This window comes from Talpa occidentalis, unplaced genomic scaffold (assembly GCF_014898055.3).
Source record: "Talpa occidentalis isolate TD23 unplaced genomic scaffold, MPIMG_talOcc4v2.1 talOcc4.3, whole genome shotgun sequence".
NCBI lineage: Eukaryota > Metazoa > Chordata > Mammalia > Eulipotyphla > Talpidae > Talpa > Talpa occidentalis.
In genome coordinates this window covers 1,451,003-1,471,712 of record NW_023603184.1, presented here as the reverse complement: position 1 = coordinate 1,471,712, position 20,710 = coordinate 1,451,003, and the positions used below count along the sequence as shown (strand labels likewise).

The 20,710-nt window shown below is 44.8% G+C and overlaps 1 protein-coding gene across 7 annotated transcripts in view; it reads left to right on the top strand.

Annotated features, from left to right (window-relative positions):
- The window catches only part of CTNND1 (catenin delta 1), a 62,658-nt gene that overhangs the window by 28,780 nt on the left and 13,168 nt on the right, over nucleotides 1-20,710 (top strand). For 5 of the 7 annotated variants that reach the window (XM_054699195.1, XM_037522209.2, XM_054699196.1 and 2 more), the window contains exons 2-17: nucleotides 818-934; nucleotides 2,137-2,425; nucleotides 4,368-4,439; nucleotides 5,171-5,323; nucleotides 5,738-6,273; nucleotides 11,086-11,549; nucleotides 12,861-13,044; nucleotides 13,790-13,907; nucleotides 14,381-14,534; nucleotides 14,942-14,959; nucleotides 15,407-15,475; nucleotides 16,290-16,417; nucleotides 16,518-16,668; nucleotides 17,417-17,609; nucleotides 18,262-18,376; nucleotides 18,907-18,994. In XM_054699195.1, the coding sequence (XP_054555170.1) occupies nucleotides 2,231-2,425; nucleotides 4,368-4,439; nucleotides 5,171-5,323; nucleotides 5,738-6,273; nucleotides 11,086-11,549; nucleotides 12,861-13,044; nucleotides 13,790-13,907; nucleotides 14,381-14,534; nucleotides 14,942-14,959; nucleotides 15,407-15,475; nucleotides 16,290-16,417; nucleotides 16,518-16,668; nucleotides 17,417-17,609; nucleotides 18,262-18,376; nucleotides 18,907-18,994 (2,638 nt within the window). In that variant the 5' untranslated portion in view covers nucleotides 818-934; nucleotides 2,137-2,230. The remainder of the gene's footprint in view (nucleotides 1-817; nucleotides 935-2,136; nucleotides 2,426-4,367; nucleotides 4,440-5,170; nucleotides 5,324-5,737; nucleotides 6,274-11,085; nucleotides 11,550-12,860; nucleotides 13,045-13,789; nucleotides 13,908-14,380; nucleotides 14,535-14,941; nucleotides 14,960-15,406; nucleotides 15,476-16,289; nucleotides 16,418-16,517; nucleotides 16,669-17,416; nucleotides 17,610-18,261; nucleotides 18,377-18,906; nucleotides 18,995-20,710) is intronic. The other 2 variants (XM_037522210.2, XM_037522208.2) reach the window with 1 other exon arrangement.

Sequence of the window (20,710 nt, the reverse complement as noted above, 5' to 3'; positions counted from 1 at the left end):
AGTAGCCCGTTGGAAGATAGGGTGGGAATATAAGAAAGTGAGAGCTTTCTTTGGGCTTTGGACTGAAAGGAAAGACAGGAGTTTATAAGTGACCGTGGGCGCCCAGAGCCTGGGTAGGAGGAATTTAGAAAAGGACCGCCATGCTCTTGGATTTAGAGACCAGATCCATTGGAGGAGCCTTAGCGGTGGAGAATTAATTAGGGAGTTAACTGGACACCTGTTCATCGATTCCTCTGGGTTTGCTGGCTGAATGCTGCATATACTTTGAGGCAAACAGACCCAAGCTCTGGTGCTTGGTGGGGCTGTGGGGAGCGTGGGAAAGGAAACTGAAGCAAAAGACTCAGCCTAGGCTAGTCCCCACATGTCTTCCCCACTACTATTGCATTGGTTTCTAATGTCTTTGTGGGCATGCTGGGACTGGGCTTTGAGGTGTCTGCCATAGGGGAGAAGGAGGGGGAAGGGCATTCCCAATAGCAGTCCCCCCCCCCCCAATTTGGTTTGCTGGGAACAGGGGTAAATGGATTTTTATCCATATTTTAACCTGGTCCTGGTTCTGTACAAAAAGACAAGTAGAGGAGCTCTGATGTCAGTAGAATCTAGGTTTTAAAGAAGACTATGTTTCCAGGTATCTGAAAGCAGCGCAAAGTCCAAAGGGCATTTGTCACGTTAAGCAATTCCAAGTCATATTATAAATTACTCCCTTCCATTCCCACATTGTCTTTCTACCATTACTTACCCTCGCTCCTCTTATTTTTTAATGTATTGGGTGTATTTTATTTTCCTCTCATTCCCATTTTTCCTCCAAATATTTCTGCAGCTCTCTCCTTCCTGCTTCCTCCTTGCTGTGGTGGCTGGGATGCTTCTCACATGACTTTTTGAATCTAGACTGGGCTGTTCTCTGTTAAGCCAATCAGTTGCGACCTTCTCTTAACAGGTGTGTATGGAAATGTTTATTAAAAATACATTTTTTAAGTGCCTTTTTTTTTTTAGGGGTTGATGAGTGGGTGGGGAATACAGGAGACGGTTTATTCTAAAACATGTCTTGCAACATGGTATATTTTGACCACAAAACCTCCCATAGTTGTAAGGGAGAAACACAGCATTAAGTCCAACAGTGTGACTGCTGTGCTCCCCATTTACCAGTCAGCTTGCATTTTAAGAACAGGTTATGGGGAGCACTTCATTTCCATATAACTGTCATTTATGGTATCATGACTACACGTAGGCCCCCTAGATTCTTGGGTATTTATCCTGAGTTAGAATAAGGGGGTGAAAATATGGCCTCTTTAGAGCTTTCTGCGGGATAACAGAGATGTGGGAGGTTTCAGCCACTGACCGAAGGTTAGAGTATGAACTGCTTTGAGGCCCAGTTTCAGAGTTTGAGCCGAATGCTCTCTTTTCTACTCACCAAGAGCTGAAACCCTAAAAACAGTGCATTTTTAAACATGGAACTTTTTGTGGTTCTATTGCTCTATTACCTCCACTAGCCAGGGAACACTTATTTTACCCTCAATGTTGTAGTGTAATTTTGAAATACAGAAGGATTCCTTCATGAATATATTCAATATGAAAACCTTAATTTTGTTTCCTGCCTTTGATGGTGGGTTTTTTACTTCTTCCATGTCTTCTTGGCATTTGGAATCTAGTGTGTTTATTTAGTAATTTTGCCACAACTGCAGCAATTTCAGTGTTCAGACTGGGGAGAGGGCAGATCTATAGGCACCCCCCCCACCCCATCTCTGGACATGGCTTTCCCTGGTAGGTCAGTGAATGATTGTCTGTCTGCAGTCACGACCTTCATTGACTTGATGCCAGCACATTTTTCCAGGGAAAAATAATTCAATTTTAATCTCATGTCCTGCCTGTAGCCCCGAGACACATTCTCCCTCTCTACCAGCATTGAGGAGAGTTGGGTCTAGTGTGCTTTTCCTCTCACTAGTACTGCTGGTGGGGTGTTAAAGCGGGTTCAAGGACCCTGCTTGAGCAGATCCTGGTGATGGGCTCCCGGGCTTGGTGGTGGCTTGCTTTCTGCATGCACTAAAACCAAGAGAGGGCGTCCTTGGCTCTGGGATTAATAATTCATCTGTCTTCTCTGACCTGTGACCTTTTCTCTCCTCTCTTGCCTTCTCCCGGTAGTGTGACGTGAGGGGGTCTTCTCCCTCCTCCCTCCTCCCTCTGTGATCCACCTTCTTTTTTACCCTGCCCTGTGGCGGCTCCGCCCCTTACCTTCATGGATGACTCAGAGGTGGAGTCCACCGCCAGCATCTTGGCCTCTGTGAAGGAGCAAGAGGCCCAGTTTGAGAAGCTGACCCGGGCGCTGGAGGAGGAACGGCGCCACGTCTCGGCGCAGCTGGAACGCGTCCGGGTCTCACCACAAGATGTCAACCCACTCATGGCCAACGGCACCCTCACCCGCCGGCATCAGGTAACCCCTCTCTCCATCAGACCTGCAGGTAGGACTTTAGCATCATCATAGAGAGGCTATGATCCTCCGGGGGATATCGCTATCCTCATGGGCTGCCCTGTGCCCATGCTTCATGATGGACCTTTCTGGGGTGACAGATTACTGACTTAGAGATAGGCAATATTGCTGCTGTGCTCAGTAGGGTGGACTTGTCCCCAGTGGCATCCACTGGCTTCCTTTTTGCTGGAGTGGGGTTTCTGGGTTGGGATGCAATTCTAGTAACGACAGATTGTGTCATTTGGAGCTATGCTCATGTTATTTCTGTTTTCTCATTATTTTTTCCCCGCCTTGATATAAAAAAATTCAGGGAAGTAAATGCCCCTTAGTGGTTGGGGAAGTTAGTGTCTGTACTCAACTCTAGTTCAGTCTCCCTTAGGGAACAGTATGTTCTTAGGTGTGGCAAGGTCAATAAATTGTGTATTCCCGCTCCATATTGTCCTTGCGTACTCTTTTTGTTGGCTGTGCATCATGTCTTGGAGGAAGGGGTCATTGTTAATTCTGTTGGTTATAGTTGGAGAGGGAGCATCGTGCTGCTGTTCAACCCAAATAACCACAGGAGCCAGTGGTCTCTGGGTTGGCTGGCTCTGCGATGTGATTTGGGAGAGTTGGTGTTAGAAATGAGAAGTATCTTGTATTTCCTATGGTTTCTCTAGTCTGACTTTGCTGTGATACAATCTGTCTGAGGTTTGTGTGTGTGTGCTAAGCATTGCCGGCTAGACCGCATCTTCAGAGGTCCTGACGGGAACCAAGAGCTGTGCTCATGCTGCTACAGTCCTTCTCCTTATCACTTATTTATGTTTTACGGCAGAGAAGGTCCCTCATGCTGAGGAGCATGTTAAGTGAGAGGACAAAATTCCAGCTGGGGGATGATCAGGACTTTTGGAGGCAGTGTGCTTGCAGTGTTTCTAGGATTATTACAGGAGCCAGAGAGAGGGTTAGGGGCGAGAGGTATCTATTGAAAAGGGAGAGTAGGACTGCTCAGACTTGGAGATGGTGGGGAATTCCGGGATTTTCTGTCTCTTTTTTATTTTTAACTTCTGCTCAGCTATGAAACCACACCCTACCTTCTTCCTGAAAGTAATGTTGAACTTCCTCTCCCTGCATTACACTCTCTGTGCAATGTGAGTTGGTGGGGGGGCATCTCCCAAGGTGGCTGGATCTTACTGTACTCTATTGGAAGAGGAGCGGTCAGAGGCACTTTTACATGGTACGTTATTAGATTATTCCCTTCTGTTTAAGTGTGAACAACTTAGGGATGACGTTTTTGAATGTATTGTTCAGTGACTCTATTAATGGGTGATAGAGATGTTGAGGGGTCTGTTTGCTTGAGGGGAGTTGGGGTACTTGTTATCTTTCTACGTGGAAAGGGAGACTAGTAGTTCTTGTTTCTTTCTCTAACAATCTGCACGGTATGGGTGTTTCCAGTGGTAGTTGAACGTGAAGATACACGGACAATTAAAGAAGGCCTTTCGACGCCTGCTGTCCTCACACGCCCAGCCTTTCCACCTGTCCTTATATTCTTACGGCTTTCCAAAAAGATTGCATGTTGGGGAGTTTATCTGCATCTCTGTTGTTATTCCACAAGTAGTTTGTGATACATCATTGAACAAAACTGACCAGAAAAACCCTGCAAAACCTCACAAACCCCTGCCCTCATGGAGTTTGCCTTCTTATGTTCCAGAGACCCAGTCTGCCAGAGTTCCAGGCCTGATAACAATTTTGAGCAAAGTGCTAATAAGGCTAAAGAGTGATATGATTCTTTTATGAGTACTGACAGGAGGACTCCAGGCTACACATATCTTCTTGAAAACCCTTTTCCTGTTTGGAAAAAAAGGTCATTTTGTGTTTGATAGAGCAGAGGAAGACCACAAAATTAATTGTCTTCTTGTGGGCTGTGTTTCAGAACGGCCGGTTTGTGGGCGATGCTGACCTTGAGCGACAGAAATTTTCAGATCTGAAACTCAACGGACCCCAGGTAATTCTTTTGGCTCAGCTTCCTGGCTGCTTCATTTGTATCTTCTTTATTCCCAGCCTATAAGACAAATTGGTATCTCTTAAATGCCCAGTGCATTGTAAACACCCGTTAACTTCTTTCATTTAAGAAAATAAAAAAGTGAGGCTTCAAAGTATATATGTAGTTTTATATTAGACTGGATTTCAGTATCCATTGGTCTAGTTTTTGATCCTTCAATTTCTGCCTCCCTGTTCTAGAATGGGTGTGGTTCCGTTGTTCAGAAACCCGGCTAATAGTGACAGGTCCTGTGCCTTAGTCAACTCCTGAACAGTAGCATAGAGCCAATCAGAAAATGGCTCTCACTGGGATTGTCTGGTTCATCATAAAAGTTCTTTATTGGGTGAACTTATTTGAAGGATCACTGAGTTGTAGATGTAGCTGCGGTTAACAGAGTTCATCTTCACTTAGGTAACCAGAACTGGGAAGTGAATCTGCTGTCTCTGTCATCAAATGTTGATGTGACTCTAGTTAAATCAATTCATATTTGTTAAGTGACTAGAACTGGGAAATTAATATCTTCTGTCCTTCTGGACAAGATCAGAAGATGGGGACAGCTACCCCTCTTGAAAGTCCTGGACCCACAGAAGATGTATGAGGAATTTGTCTCCAGGGAGATAAGGCTTCTCATTGGAGTGGTTGGTGAATATGGGTGACTTAATAAGAGCTCTTTCCTTTGCTTCTTTTCTATATAGGAGCACAGTCACCTTCTGTATAGCACCATTCCCAGGATGCAGGAACCAGGGCAGATTGTGGAGACCTACACGGAGGAGGACCCAGAGGGAGCCATGTCTGTTGTATCTGTGGAGACGTCAGATGACGGAACCACTCGGCGCACGGAAACCACAGTAAGCTAAGACTGGTGTAAGGTCTGCAATGATGGAGGAGGTCCTCCTACAGCCACATCTACATCTATTAGGGGAGAGGCGAATGGGTTAATTAGGGTGAATGAAGGGCCGCTGATGTGTGGCGAAGGCATAAAGAAAGTGATCTCCAGCCAGACAGAGAAGATAGAAGAGATGTGGGAAGCCTAATGGAGTAGGGAAGAAAACAGGTATGTCAAGGTGTAGCTTCCCTTATAGCTACAGTTGCTGCCAGGGCAGCCTTCCTGCCTGGGCACTTCTTCTAAGGGAGAGAAGGGTAGCTAGCTTGTAAAGGTCAAGTGAGCTGAAGGTCGGGGGTTCTTCCTTGGAGTCATCTAGAATTTAAGCTTACAGGCTTCACCCCATTAATTTTTTCTTTTCCTGTTTCCTTACTCGCAGGTCAAGAAAGTCGTGAAGACTGTGACCACACGGACAGTACAGCCAGTCCCTGTGGGGCCGGACGGGCTGCCTGTGGACCCCTCGTCTGTCTCCAACAACTACATCCAGACTCTGGGTCGTGACTTCCGCAAGAATGGCAACGGGGGGCCTGGGCCCTTCGTGGGCCAGGCAGGCACAGCCACCCTTCCCAGGAACTTCCACTACCCGCCTGACGGCTACGGCCGCCACTATGAAGACGGTTATCCAGGCAGCGGCGACAACTATGGCAGCCTGTCCCGGGTGACCCGCATTGAGGAGCGGTACCGGCCCAGCATGGAAGGTTACCGGGCTCCGAGCAGACAGGACGTCTACGGGCCCCAGCCCCAGGTTCGGGTCGGTGGGAGCAGCGTGGATCTGCATCGCTTCCATCCAGAGCCCTATGGGCTGGAAGACGACCAGCGCAGCATGGGCTACGACGACCTGGACTACGGCATGATGTCCGACTATGGCACTGCCCGTCGCACGGGGACCCCCTCTGACGCTCGCCGACGCCTCAGGTGGGCATGGAGCGGGGAAGGAGAGGGGCTTGGCAAGACAGGGCAAAGGGCTGCTGGCTCTTCCTTCTTCTGAGTGCTTTTTGGGATCCGAGGCCCTTGTCGCCCTTGTGCCTTTGTTCATGGAAGACCACCTGTGCTTCCCTTTTCTGATTTTACTTAGTATCAACTTGGTTTTTTGTCTGTTTTAGACTTTTCATTATAAAAATCATATGTTCTGACTACAGAAAATGGCTTTTACTGGCTATTGGTTTATGTCCTAAAGAATGGCCCTTTTTACTATTTCTAGGATTGTCTCCCTTTTGGTAAGAGGGAATATCTCAGAGGACCCCCAGTCCTGGGGTATGGAATACTGACTCATTCCTGTGAATTTCTCCAACTTCTGGGTTGCTATTAAGAACAGAGTTGAGGTTTTCAGGGTTTCGGGGCCTATAGATTCAATGTACTCAGTTAAGGAAGTTTATAGGACCCTCTCTGTGGTGATTTTAATTTCAAGTTAAAAACAAACCTTGCTCTCACAAAAGCCTAAGCACTCTTTCTCAAGTTTGCTCTGGGAGGTCTCTGAGCAGCTGTGAGCAGCTGCCTACTCGGACTTCACCCCTCACCCCTGGGGATTCTCTGGTGATGTGAAGAAGGAGTGATTGATGTCAGGACTGGTGGATGCTACTATGCCTTGAGAGAATGCTCTAGAATGGGAGTTGGTAAACCTTTTCTGTAAAGGACCAGATAGAACTATTTCAGGCTTTGCAGACTGTGTCATTTTTGTTGTGTTGTAATCATTGTTGTTCTTTCTACAACCTTTTAAAAATATAAAAACCATTCTTAGTTCTGGGGTTAGCTAAGTTTTTTTAAGACGGCTACTACAAAAATGGATTTTGGTCTATGGGCTGCCAACCTGGCTTTAGAGTAAACCAGAGAGTGTTTTCCAGGCAAAGAGCAAGGATGAAAAATAAGGGAGAAGTTTATGGTTGTCTTGATGGTAAGGATATCCTAGCAGCTATTGCTGCATTTCTGTATTTGGGGTTGTGACCTTCTCAAGCAAATACCTTGGTGCTTATTTTCCTCATATATTAGGTAGCTTTGGTTAACAGTGAATCGGGTTGGGCCCAGCGGTAGAGGCCCCATTATCTAAGCCTGAGTCAACTCACCTTTCAGGTATCTTTGAGACAGTTGATCCAACTCCCATATGACTCACCTTTGATTCCTGGGAGGTGGGGAGGAACTGCGGGGGTGACAGGCCCTAGACCTCAGCTGGTGCAGGCTGGAGTTGTGGTAGATAACAGCTATCACGGAGTCTGCCCAGGGTGTTGGCTTCTTCCCCTTGTTGACCAGTCTGCTTTTTCTGACTTTCCCATGAGTAGGGTGATTGCACCTGGGTGGATACTGGTGGCCAGATCATTCTCTGCTGTCCGTAGCTGAGGCGGCTGACATAAAGAGACAGGGCTTTGGGCCTGGTTCTTGGGTTTGTTCCAAGGTGGCACTGGACTTAGAAACCTGCTTGACTAGCAGGAACATTCACTGCTTCCTGTTCTGGGCCTAAGAGAGTAATACAAGGTCAAACTGAAACAGTAATGCCTAGTGATTAATGGGAAAAGCATTGAACCAGAAGACCTTGGTTCTAGTTATACCTTTGCTACTCGCTGTGTAGCCTTGTTAAGCAAATCATTTCATCTTTTTGGGACCTGCTGTTATTTGTAAAACAAAGAATGTCATGATTGTTTAAAAAAAAGGGGGGGGGGAGTAAAAGGTAGATTCCTCTACCAAAACTTGGTTGATACTTGTTTTTTGGAATTGTTTATATTGAACTAATAGTACACCAAACTAGAAAAATCCAGAAAAGCAATCAATACCACACATTGATAAAGAACTACTGTTAGGGCCTCCCTGGTGGCCCAGCGGTTGAGCGCTGGGTTGCGAAGCTGCCCGCAGCCTCTGCAGCGCCGGTTCCATGCCCGGCTGCCAGGCGAGGGTCCCACATGGCTCGCAGACCTCTCCTGCCACCTGCTGCTCCCCTTAGCAGTGTATTTAGTCAGTCTGCCTGTTCTGTTCTCTGTTCTGGCTCTGGTGAATTCTCTCACCCTCCCGCGCTTCTGACTGTACCCAGTGCTTGTGTAAATAAATCTTTAAAAAAAAACAAAACTACTGTTAATGTTTTGATACATTTCCTTTGAGCTCTTTTTCCTATGCATGTAAACACACGCTGACTTTATTTTCCCCTACTAAAATGGCATCTTACTTAATGCACTACTTAGGAGCCTGTTAAAAAACTTAGCTATCTAACCTGCACATTTTGTTTGAATGTTACTAAACAGGGAGTTTTTACTTGAAGCTTTGTCCATCCAAATCACTGTTGAGAAGTCCAACTGGAGGGAGGCCCTCTGCATTGGCTAACCTTGAGGGTTTGCTGACAGTGGGTGTGGCTTTGTGGAACAAACAACAGGCGTATTTGGAGAGTACCACACAATAGATTTTCCTCTCCTGTGGGAGCCAAAGAGAGATGAGCTCACAGATAAATGGGTCTCTTCCTGGTGGTTATGAATAAGTAATAGTGTGACAGACTCACCCTCTAGTGGTTGTTAGTAGTACTGAAAGAGGAAGGATTATTTCCGGTTAGACTTTTGTCTCTATCTTCATTTGTTTTGTCTCTTCCTTTTCTTAGTGACTGAGTCATTAAGATGGATAGTGACCAAGTCAGTGCTAGTCTTGAGTCACTTAGTAATGGAATCACTAAGTGTGACGGTGGTCAGTGGCCTCTATAACTTGACATGATTGAAGGTACAGGTTTGCTCCACTATCCAACAGTAGAGCATTCCAGTAAAATCTTTCGCAGGAAGAAACAATTACCATTAACTTACATGGATTTTTCTTTTTTGAGAATTCCTAGACCTGAATAAACACCTACAAATCATACCAAATAACATATAAAACACAACCATATAGTAAAAACAGGAATAATATGATAAATACACAGCCTGTAGAAAGTAGTTCCTTGGAAGGAGCTTGGTGGTGCCACTCTCACCACGGGAGGGGCGTGCTGCCTCTAGAACAGCTTTCCGCAAGACAAGCCTGAACAGTTCTTTATTTTATCTTTCATCTTTTGCCATAAAAGTGAAAATTCTCTTCAGATTTCCTTCAGTTAGCAAAAATAGATACCAGTGTAGATCTTTTATAAAGGAGAAGTGATGAAGTGTGAACTTTTGAAGAATGGGGGGGTACTTACCTATATCATCCTTAGAAACTGGAGGCTAGAAAGCATATCTTAAACACATTTGTTGGGTAAGAGACGGCCTTGGGACTGTTAACTGAAATAAAAATCTAAGTGATGGTTAGACAAAGTTTATTAGATAACCAAGGTGAGGATTAAAACTTAGGATAATAGTCTGACGGATTGACTCTGAAGAACTGCTCTGATAATCACACTTCTGAATTGGGTTCATTTACCTTGTTACAGAGTAGCCTTATATTGAAGAGGGAAGAAGGATCATAAAAATGTAACTATTCATGGGGAAGGGTCTTTCTGGGTGCTTGTTTCTAGGCATAGATCTTTTGATTTCTTAAGTAACCTGGACATAACGAAACATTGATGCTGCGTGTGCGCCTAGGAGGGCAAGTGGTAGGGTTTAATCATTGCCCTGACTTCTGAAGACTGTATTGTAGAGATGCAAAGCCTAGGTGTCCATTGTTAACATCTTTAGCTGGCTCCTTGGACCTGAGTGGAGACTGAAAGGTTAGTCTACCTGCAGCCATCAGATTCTTGCTTGGCTTCTCCACAGAAGAGAGCCTGCTCTGACATTCTGACTTTAAGCCTGTGCAGCTGACTTTGCTTGCTTGCCTGCCTGCCAGACTAGGGGTGAGGGGATGTCCAGATCATTCAGTCTGTTCATGGGATGAACTCTGAAAATCATTGTTCAAGCTTTACACCTCATCAGTACCAAAGCCAGATCCTCATATGATGTAGCAAGAAGTCCTGCCCTATGTTCACTCCATCAGCCCCTCTTTTATAATTTCCAAATTAAAGTAAGGAGAGATTTAACTATGAAGTATGTTTAAGTATCCCACAAGCTGTTTCCCGTGTGTAAATGCCTCATTTCCTGTCTCACTAAGGGCTTGTAAGGACTGTGCTCAGATTTGGTTTCCTGACCTCTGTGGCTTCAGTCAGTTGCTTTGGTTAATTCTGCTGTCTGAGGGTTCATTTCCGTCTCTAGCTAGAGAAGTTAATAGCTGTTAGGTCACATGCTACACACTCATCATTTGTTTTTCTATGTGTGTGAATAATGTGTGTCTCTCCAGTGCTTTTCACTCTCTGGGCTGGTCACGTTCACAGAAGGGCAAGTAGTTTTGCCCCAATGGCAGGTATCTTTTTTTTTTTTTTCTTTAAAGATTTATATTTATTTACACAAGCACTGGGTACAGTCAGAAGCGCAGGAGGGTGAGAGAATTCAGCAGAGACAGGGCGGGGAACAGAACAGGCAGAGTGACGAAATACACTGCTGAGGGGAGCAGCAGGCGTGGCAGGAGAGGTCTGCGTGCCATGTGGGATTCTTGCCGGGGGCCGGGGATCGATCTGGTGCTGCAGAGACTGCAGGCAGCTTCGCAACCCAGTGCTCAACCGCTGCACCACTGGGGAGGCCCAATGGCAGGTGTCTTTAATCTCATTAGGACAAATTGATGGGTATATCTTTTATGCAAAAAGAGAAACAAGAGCTAGTGTCCTAGATCTGGGTTACTCCTGTCTTGAAGATGGGGGCTGAGGGGAATGGCCAAGACACCAGCCTTGACAGTAGTCCTCTTTCTCTTGATTCTTCAACACTGCAGGAGCTATGAAGACATGATTGGTGAGGAGGTGCCATCAGACCAGTACTATTGGGCTCCTTTGGCCCAGCATGAGCGGGGGAGTTTAGCGAGCTTGGATAGCCTGCGCAAGGGAGGGCCCCCACCCCCCAACTGGAGACAGCCGGAGCTGCCGGAGGTGATAGCCATGCTTGGATTCCGCCTGGATGCCGTCAAGTCCAATGCAGCTGCATACCTGCAACACTTGTGCTACCGCAATGACAAGGTGAAGACTGACGTTCGGAAGCTCAAAGGCATCCCAGTCCTGGTGGGATTGTTAGACCACCCCAAAAAGGAAGTGCACCTTGGCGCCTGTGGAGCTCTCAAGAACATCTCTTTTGGGCGTGACCAGGATAACAAGATTGCCATAAAAAACTGTGATGGTGTCCCTGCCCTTGTGCGTTTGCTCCGAAAGGCTCGCGATATGGACCTCACCGAAGTCATTACTGGTGAGTTCTAGGCCTGGGGACTCTGCTGGGTTGCAGTTGCTGTGGTCTTCTGGTAAATGGCTGTGAACTTGTGGTCTTTGGGTCATATTCATCTCAAAGGATTGCTTGGATCATGAGATTTTCAAAATTTTAAAGAATTGGTTGCTAATTCCAGATTCTTGAATTCTGTTAGAAACATGCACGCCTTGGTAGCAGTGGGTCTTTTTCTTCTCTATTAGTAGTTGGGTTGAGCTGATTGGGACTCGTGCTGTCCACTTTGCAATAATCCCAAACCCATTCTCTATTTCTGACCAATTACTTCTGCCTTACAGGAAGCTGTCTTTGATATTGAGGCTGAGCATCAGTTGCTGTTTGTTCACATCCTTAAAATAACTTTTAAATATCTGTCCTGACTCACTTGCTTACTGTGTGTGGAGACATTGGAGCTTGTGGTCCTTGGTTTAGAAGAGTGGTTTTGCAAATTGTGGGTTGTGATTCATTCGTGTGTACCCAACACAGTTTTGTGGATCAGAGTCAGCATTCCAAGAGAAAGGGAAAAATAGCATGGTATAGACCCTTGGTTCTCAGCTGGGGCCGCTCTTTCTCCCTGGAGCATCTCTGCAGTGCCTGGAGGCATTTTGGTTGTCACACTTGGAGAGGTGGGGGTGGGGAGCGCTATTGATATCTAGTGAATAGAGAGGCCAGAGATAATGCTCAACATCAAACAATGGACAGGACAACTCCTATAACAACAAGGACTTACTGGGCCCAAAATGTCAGTGGTGCTGAGGCATCTGGAGAGCAGTGCTTATAGTCAGCATTGTTTTATGAGAGTTTATTTCATGATATGTCTGTATTGGGTCACAACATAAAATGTATTTCTTACCATGGATAAGAAACAAAAATTTGGGCATCCCTGGTGGCGCAGGGGTAAATTCTCAGCACTATGAAGCTATCGGCAGCCACTGCAGCGTGAGTTCGATTCCCGGCCAGGGAGCTGACCCACATGGCGCAGCAGACCTCTCTTGTCTTGCCCGCTGCTCCACTCAGCAGTGTATTTCAGTGGCTCTGCCTGTTCTGCTCCCCACTCTGTCTCTGGTGAATCCTCTCCCTCCCTCTCCCCCCTCCCACTCTGCCACCTCTGGCTTGCACCACAGTACTTGTATGCAAATAAATAAGTCTTTAAAAAAAAAACAAAAAAACAAAAATTTGAATATCTTTACAAGGTATTTGGTCATTGGAGAAGACCAATAGATGATCGATTGTTTTTCATGTTCCTCAGCCATTATTGACTTGGGTGTTGAGAGCTATCTGATGAGTCATCTCTTTTAGGAACCCTGTGGAATCTCTCATCCCATGACTCGATCAAAATGGAGATTGTGGACCATGCACTGCATGCCTTGACAGATGAGGTGATCATCCCGCACTCTGGTTGGGAGCGGGAGCCTAACGAAGATTGTAAGCCACGCCATATTGAGTGGGAGTCTGTGCTCACTAACACAGCTGGCTGCCTTAGGTAAGGTGGTCCTGGGGAGTATGAGGTTGAAATTTTGAGGACTGACTGAAATTTCTTTAAAAAAGAAAACGTCAGTCAGCCCACTTTCCTATCTACTTCATACATGACGCCAACCTGCCTTACATACCACACACACCTGCTGTGTCTGTTTACTGCGGTTCCCCAGGGGCCTCCACACTTCTGTCCTCTTTGGGACTCACTTGGCACACATTTGTTCAATGCCTGCCACAGATAAGGCATGTACTTAGTCACAGGCTTGTGCGTGCTTGTGTCCCTGCATTTTAAGTCAGGCTTCAGCGAATGCAACAGAAGAAGCACAGAGGGCCGAAGGGTAGGGGCAGGGGAGGAGAGCTGTGAGAAACTCCCTTCTCTTCTTTTGAGGCTAAACTCAGGTACCTTTATTTCATGAACGTATTCCTGATTTCTTCTTTGATGTATTCTTCCTTTCTGGAGTCTTTTGCCCCTATGTGCTCTGACCCATTCTTCATTTGTACTTCTGTGTAAGAAGTACCTATCCTGTCTTAAATTGCTGTTGGTATACTTTATATTCTCTGTGTGTTACAAACATCCTGAAAACAGGTCCCGCCTTCCTCAGCTTTCTCTCTGCTGTGCCTTGCTTATAACAGGTACTCGGTATTTGTTACAGTGAATAAGAGAAAGTATGAGGCTGTTTACAACCATTAAGGGATATTAAGGGAGAATTTCTGGCTTTGACTCTTCTTGAAGCCTCTTCCTTTTCCCTCAGAAATGTCAGCTCAGAGAGGAGTGAAGCTCGCCGGAAACTTCGGGAATGTGATGGTTTAGTGGATGCTCTCATTTTCATTGTTCAGGCTGAGATTGGGCAGAAGGATTCAGATAGCAAGGTAAGTCAATGGCTGAGTGAATCTCTGCACCACACTCTTGTGGTGCATGTAGTGCAGGCCTACCATCCCAGGCACTCAGCTACCCTTCGGTCCCCTTACTAGCCCCCATTCTCTGAAGTGGGTGTTCACTGTGGGAGAATGTTATTCTCTTAAGCATTTCCTTCGCCTACATAATATATTTTAAAGCTCTTTAGCCGAGGTTGTACATTTTTCTAAGTAGGAAACAAAGTTTTGTGTCACACACCAAATAGTGTCAGAAACCAGTATGTCCACACTCTGATCTTCCACTAGCCTGAAGCTGCAAGGGTTTTGAGAAGCACGGACACTGGAAAGGCATCGTGAGAGATGATGGATTGGGTCGTGCTTTGAGCATCAATATTTTAATACCTGGATCATGATAAAACCCATTATTGCAAGGAAACTGTTGTAGGCAGTCTCTCCTCTCACTGAGCCTTTCATCTTGTATCCCCAAGCTGGTGGAGAACTGTGTTTGCCTCCTTCGGAACTTGTCCTATCAAGTTCACCGGGAGATCCCACAGGCAGAGAAATACCAAGAGGCACCTCTCAGTGTCGCCAACAACACTGGGCCACATGCTGCCAGTTGCTTTGGGGCCAAGAAGGGCAAAGGTGAGTTTTGGTTCCGTGCTTGTTGCTCTTCACTGTGGGATGGGGAGTGGAGAGAACAGAATACAGCTTCAGGTGCAGAATACTTGCTGAGCAGTGCGGGCGCCTGCCGAGGCACGGCTGTCCTCTTGCTCTGCTGCTGCTCTTCCTGTGTTGTGCGCTTCGCTCAAGGAGGTGGTGGCGGCGGTGGTGGTGGTGGTTGTGGCATCAGCATCAGTGATTGGGGCTGTGAAGGACGAGAACTCAACTAATCTGGGACCTTCTCCCCCACTCCTCTTTTGTGCTCCTTGTTTCTCTTTTCCCCTCTGTGCTTTCCTGCTTATTTGCCCATGATCCTGTTGACATCTCTCTCCTGCATTTCCTTCCTTCGTTTCTCTCTTCTGCTTTCCACCTTGGGTGATGCACTGAAGATGAGTGGTTCTCCAGAGGTGAGTGGAGTCTTTTAAGGCGCTTATCGACCTCTAATTTGCATGTATTGTATTTTAGCTCCCCTAGTGTTTCCTTGCCTAACCCTTCCCTGTGGATGCATGTAGGAAAATGCAGTCTTGAAGACCATTGAAACAAGCTTTGCTCTTCTGAGCTAACGGCTCACGGCATGCTATTTCTGAGCAGCAGTTCCAGTTATCAGAATGCAGGACAGTAGCAACAACAGTGGCTGTCCTTACTTTACCTCTTGCTGCCTGCTTTCCATCCTTGTTTCTGCACAACCCCCTGCTGGGGCAAGCTGGGGACCCTGATTTTTTCTTTCTTTTTTTTGCCCCTTTTGATACATCTCTGATCCAAAGATTTTGACTGAAGAATAAAAAAATGCACCAGATGAACTCTTTCCCCTCTTAAACTTTTTATTCCTTCCCCCTCTTTTTTCATTTCCAAAGGGAAAAAACCCACAGAAGATCCAACAAATGATACAGTGGATTTCCCTAAAAGAACTAGTCCTGCTCGAGGTAAACTGTCTTTTCCTTCTCAGTCTTTAAGGGTTCTGTAGACATAGTTCACAGATAAGTATCTGGTGGCCTGTGAGCAGACCTAGCACTGTGTTCATTGTCCTCTCTTCTGTCTGGCTTACACATTTGAAGTGATGGTAAAAGTATTGGGGAGCCTCTATAGTATTACCACAATGACTTAGAAAGGACGGTTGTTATGGCAACTGTTCAGGTTACTTGAGGACGTAAGATCTTTGCTTAAATTCCCTAAGTAGCCACTATGTTCTTGGGACTTAAACCTTAGTTGTTTTAAGAAATCTTGCTGTATCACAATTTGGATCTTTATCTTCATCAATACAGTGAGTTCAAAATTCACAGCTCTCTGTGAATATAAAAATGTTAGATGTTGTTAAATCTGTGATGGGCTCTTTTACTCAGTTGTAGTAAAGGTGGGCAGAATGCCTCAGGTAAATCAAAAAAAGTTCATTTGTGATGAGGAGTCTTTAACTCTGAGTGCTACAATGAGCTAGTGAGTCCCCTGAATGCCGGGCAGCGCCGTGGTAAGCTGGGGGAGAGACGAGGCAAAGAGGGGGCAGAGAGAGGAGTTGCATCTGAGGAGCTGTTATGCTCTTACTGTGATTTAATTATTCTTGAGAAGGCATGGAATCAAGCCTCTGAGTTTGTGGTTGGGTGGGTAAGTGGACATTTAGGGAACATGATGGTATAGGGGCTCAAATCCATCAACCCAGAGTGGTAAGGCTCCCCTTCAGCTGGTCAGTACCTGGTGTACAGGTACTGAGTAGCATCTTCTGTCTTCTCGTCCTCTCTTGTGTAGGCTACGAGCTTTTATTTCAGCCAGAGGTGGTTCGGATATACATCTCACTCCTCAAGGAGAGCAAGACTCCTGCTATCCTAGAAGCCTCAGCTGGAGCTATCCAGAATTTGTGTGCTGGACGCTGGACAGTAAGTATCTTTTAGAGAATGGACTTGGAGGCGGGAGAACTTAACTGACTAGTATGCTGTCATCTGTAATTTATCCCTCCTGTCCCCATGCTATTTGTAGTATGGTCGATACATCCGCTCTGCTTTGCGTCAAGAGAAGGCGCTCTCTGCTATAGCTGACCTCCTGACCAGTGACCATGAGCGGGTAGTGAAAGCTGCATCTGGAGCACTGAGAAACCTGGCTGTGGATGCCCGCAACAAAGAGTTAATTGGTAAGGCATTGGATGAAGCCAGCACCTCACCGTTGCATGCAGTGCATTTAATCCCACTGGTGCTAAACTTATTGAAATTACTGAGAAGGATCCTAGCCTTTCACAGTCTGTGAATCTGAGGGTTGGTTCTTGAGAAGGTTCTTGGAAAGAACCTTTCTTTCCTCGGAAAGAACCTTCTTGAGTGGTTTTTGGAAAGATAAGAAGTGGTGGTTCAAAATATAATTAATAAGCTAATTAGTAAGCATTTGTTTTGTTACTAGGCATTGCCAAGACTTTCTCATTTAACCCTCACTGCTTTACAAAAGTTCATTTCTTTTTTGTAGAATAAAGAGACTGAGGGTCAAGGAAGTTAAGTAATATGCCCAGAGTCAGCGTTAACTAGTAAATAGCAGAGCCCAGTATTTTTTTTTTTTAATTCATGACTATTCTATTGAAATACTATAATAGCCAATAAACTGTGTTCATTAGAACATTTGAAATGACTTTGTAGCATATTTGATATGAAGTACTCACATTGTTTTAGTGTGACTGAGAAGGGGAGAATAAATAAAGGAGTGAGGATGACAGTAAACCCCTGGACTAGTCAGGTTCTTTGTCCTTTTGATATGATAATCCTACAGGAGAATGAGCGTTCATGTGGACAGGACCTACATACTTTGTGTGATCAAGGGAATTAAGTATAGCGTTAGGTTCCTCACACCCTGATTCGGCCTGTTCCTTACACGTTCCTTCTGCCTTACTGCCATAGGTAAACATGCTATCCCTAACTTGGTAAAGAATCTGCCAGGTGGCCAACAGAGCCCTTCCCAGAATTTCTCAGAGGACACCGTGGTCTCTATTTTGAACACCATCAATGAGGTCATCGCTGATAACTTGGAGGCTGCCAAAAAGCTTCGAGAGACACAGGGCATTGAGAAGCTGGTGTTGATCAACAAATCAGGGTGAGCTGAACACTTCAGATGACAGCTGAAAGGGTTTGTATTTGAGGGGACAGTTGTTAGGAAGGAGCTTTCCTTTCTGCTTTCTGAGAGAATTTTCCCTTATTTACATGTGAAATGTGAGGTGATATTGCTCTTTTCTATTTTTATTTTCTGTCTTAAATACTGATCCATAAATTGATAACAGACTTCTATCAAACATCTTTTTTAGTCAGTTTGGGAAAGACACAGGACCTGGTAAATGTTTGATTGTGTCTACTTTCGCATTTATACTCTTTTTTTTTTTTTTAAGATTTATTATTTATTTATACAAGAACTGGGGTACAGGTCAGAGGCGCGGGAGGGTGAGAGAATTCACCAGAGACAGAGTGGGGAGCAGAACAGGCAGACATACTGAAGACACTGCTGAGGGGAGCAGCGGGTGAGGCAGGAGAGGTCTGCTGTGCCATGTGGGTAGCTCCCTGGCCGGCCAGGAATCGAACCCGCGCTGCAGAGGCTGAGGACAGCCCCACAGCGCAGCGCTCAACCCGCTGCGCCACCGGGGAGGCCCCATTTATACTCTTAACGGTACATTATATTAGCAAATTCAGGCTCTCAGTTTCTTCTTTGGTTTTGTGTCAAAATTCCATATGATATTTTTTATCTTCCTCAAAAGGAACCGTTCAGAAAAAGAAGTTCGAGCAGCAGCACTTGTATTACAGACAATCTGGGGATATAAGGAACTGCGGAAGCCACTGGAAAAGGAAGGCTGGAAGAAGTCAGACTTTCAGGTAGAGTGACCCTGCCACTAAGACTTTTACTCTCTCCCTCACTGCTCACTCCCAGGTATGCTTCTGTGTTTGGTTTCTTTTATTTCATGTTACAGTAAGTCTACATTTGACCCAAGTCTCTCTAAAGAAATGACTTGTTTACTCCCCTCCAAAATGGAGTGGTGACAACAGCTCTCCTGCTGCCAAAGCGGCTCTGAGAAAGGCTGACGGCGATGAAGGGTGGTGGCCTTTTTGTCTTTCCCCCAAATCTGCCAGAACCTTTTGAAGGGGTTGGCCATTACCTAAAGGCTGCTGCTGCTTCTGATAGTACAAGTGTTGGTACCTTAGTTATCTCCTGCTCGGAGAAACAAGTGGAAGCCTTAACATTCCAGTGTGTTTCCCTCCTTAGGTCTTTTTTTAACCCTCATGAATTACCTTTTGGTAGAGAGTTGCATTTGGGAGTGGGGGCTTAAAGGTGTGGTGTGCCCCTTAGGGATGAGGTACAGGGGAATTCAGTGCTCTGACATGTTGTACTTCACGTCCGTCCCCAGGTGAATCTAAACAATGCTTCTCGAAGCCAGAGCGGTCACTCATACGATGATAGCACTCTTCCTCTCATTGACCGGAACCAGAAATCAGGTACCGTATCCAGGGCCAGCCTCTCCGCGTTCATCCATCCCTGCTCTTCTTCAGTGGGCTGCCTGTCTAAGAAGTAGAATATATATTTATTTTTTAATGAACCAGGCTTTTGGTAAAGGGGAGTAGTACTTTACCAGGAGTCTAACACAGAAGTTGGTGGGTCTAAGCAAAAGGAAATTAAACAGCCAAGTAGCCTGCGAATTTCTGTTTTACAAATCTCAATTTAGCAAATCCCTTCTCTTTGCTTTTGGACTAAAACAACTGGAAATACAAACTATTTTCTTTATTTGAGGTATAATTGATATGGAACATTGTGTAAATTTAAGATATTCAACATAATGATTAGATCTATATTAAGAAATGATTATTTTTTTCCTTTTAAATTTCTACATAGTACCAAGTAATGTTTGATACTATTGAAAAATTAGTAAATATAGACAACCCGAAAAATAACAGTATCTTTTAAATCCTTTTGTTATTTGAACACATACATTTTTCTCCCCAAAAATGAATCATGTATTTTTATGTGTGAACTGTTTTCTTTTTCACTTAAGGCTATACTCTTATTAATGATACTTGGCTTTTGCCTTGATCAGTGTTCTTAAAATGTGGTCTGAGGATTCCTGTCTGTTGACCTTTGTGTTGATGGTGCAAAATCAGCAGTGCTGGCTCCTGCAGAAGCGGAGCATGACTTAAGGCAGGGCCACCACACCAGGCTAGTCACTGGCATCCTCACGGCTGTGGACTTAGTATGAAAAGAGCCAATTTCACTTAATGTACTTGATGGAGCCTTAAAAATTGATTTTATTCTTTTGATCCTTGAGAATACATCTTTCTAATAGCCTGTGCTGGTGAAATAGGAAATGCCCATTAAGCACTCAGAGCATACGAGAGCATGACACTTGACTTGAGAAAAGAGTGCTTGTGCTGTTGTTTGAATTACTAGTTGGACTAGCCACATTTCTTGAATGGAACACTGTTTTTACTTAGGAAAAATGCCTTATAGACAAACGATAGTTACTCTGACTTAGATGTTCGGCAAACATTTTCTTCAATTTGAATTCAGTAAGTTTGTCACTTTCAGGAAAAACAACTGACGATACTTGTTCCTTAAGTTTGCAAGTGAAATTTGTGTTTTTGGAAAACTTATATCTGTTACTGTAGGCCTGGTAACCTTCCAGTACTTAAAAATGGCTTTTAGAATAACTATAAGAAAGTAAAAATCAAAATCAACAAACAACTATGAACCAGAGACACTCTGTGGGGGATGGGGAAAGGAGGGATTAGGGTCAAAATAAGGGGGTTGCAATTGTATGGGGAATATAAAAATAAAATTTAAATTAAAAAAAAGCTTTTAAATGAGCTCAATGGTGATATTAATGAATGTGATATTTGGATATTGCATAATGAAATGTGTTAGCCTTTAGCAGATCTGGCTAGCTCTTTGAACTAGTATTTTATAAGTGATCAGTGAATGCATGATGTTTCAAAATCATGCAAAGGTAATTGATCCATTCAAGAGCAAGGCAGACAAATGGATTCTAATTTAGAGAGTCAGATTCCACATTGAGGCAACCATAGGGACTCTGCTTGTCGAGCACTGGTATACTGTCAAAGAATATCCACAGTTATTTAAAAGGACTATTAAAATTCTCTTCACTTTCTCAGCTTATCTGTTTAAGACTGAATTTTCTTCATTATATGTAACTGAAATAA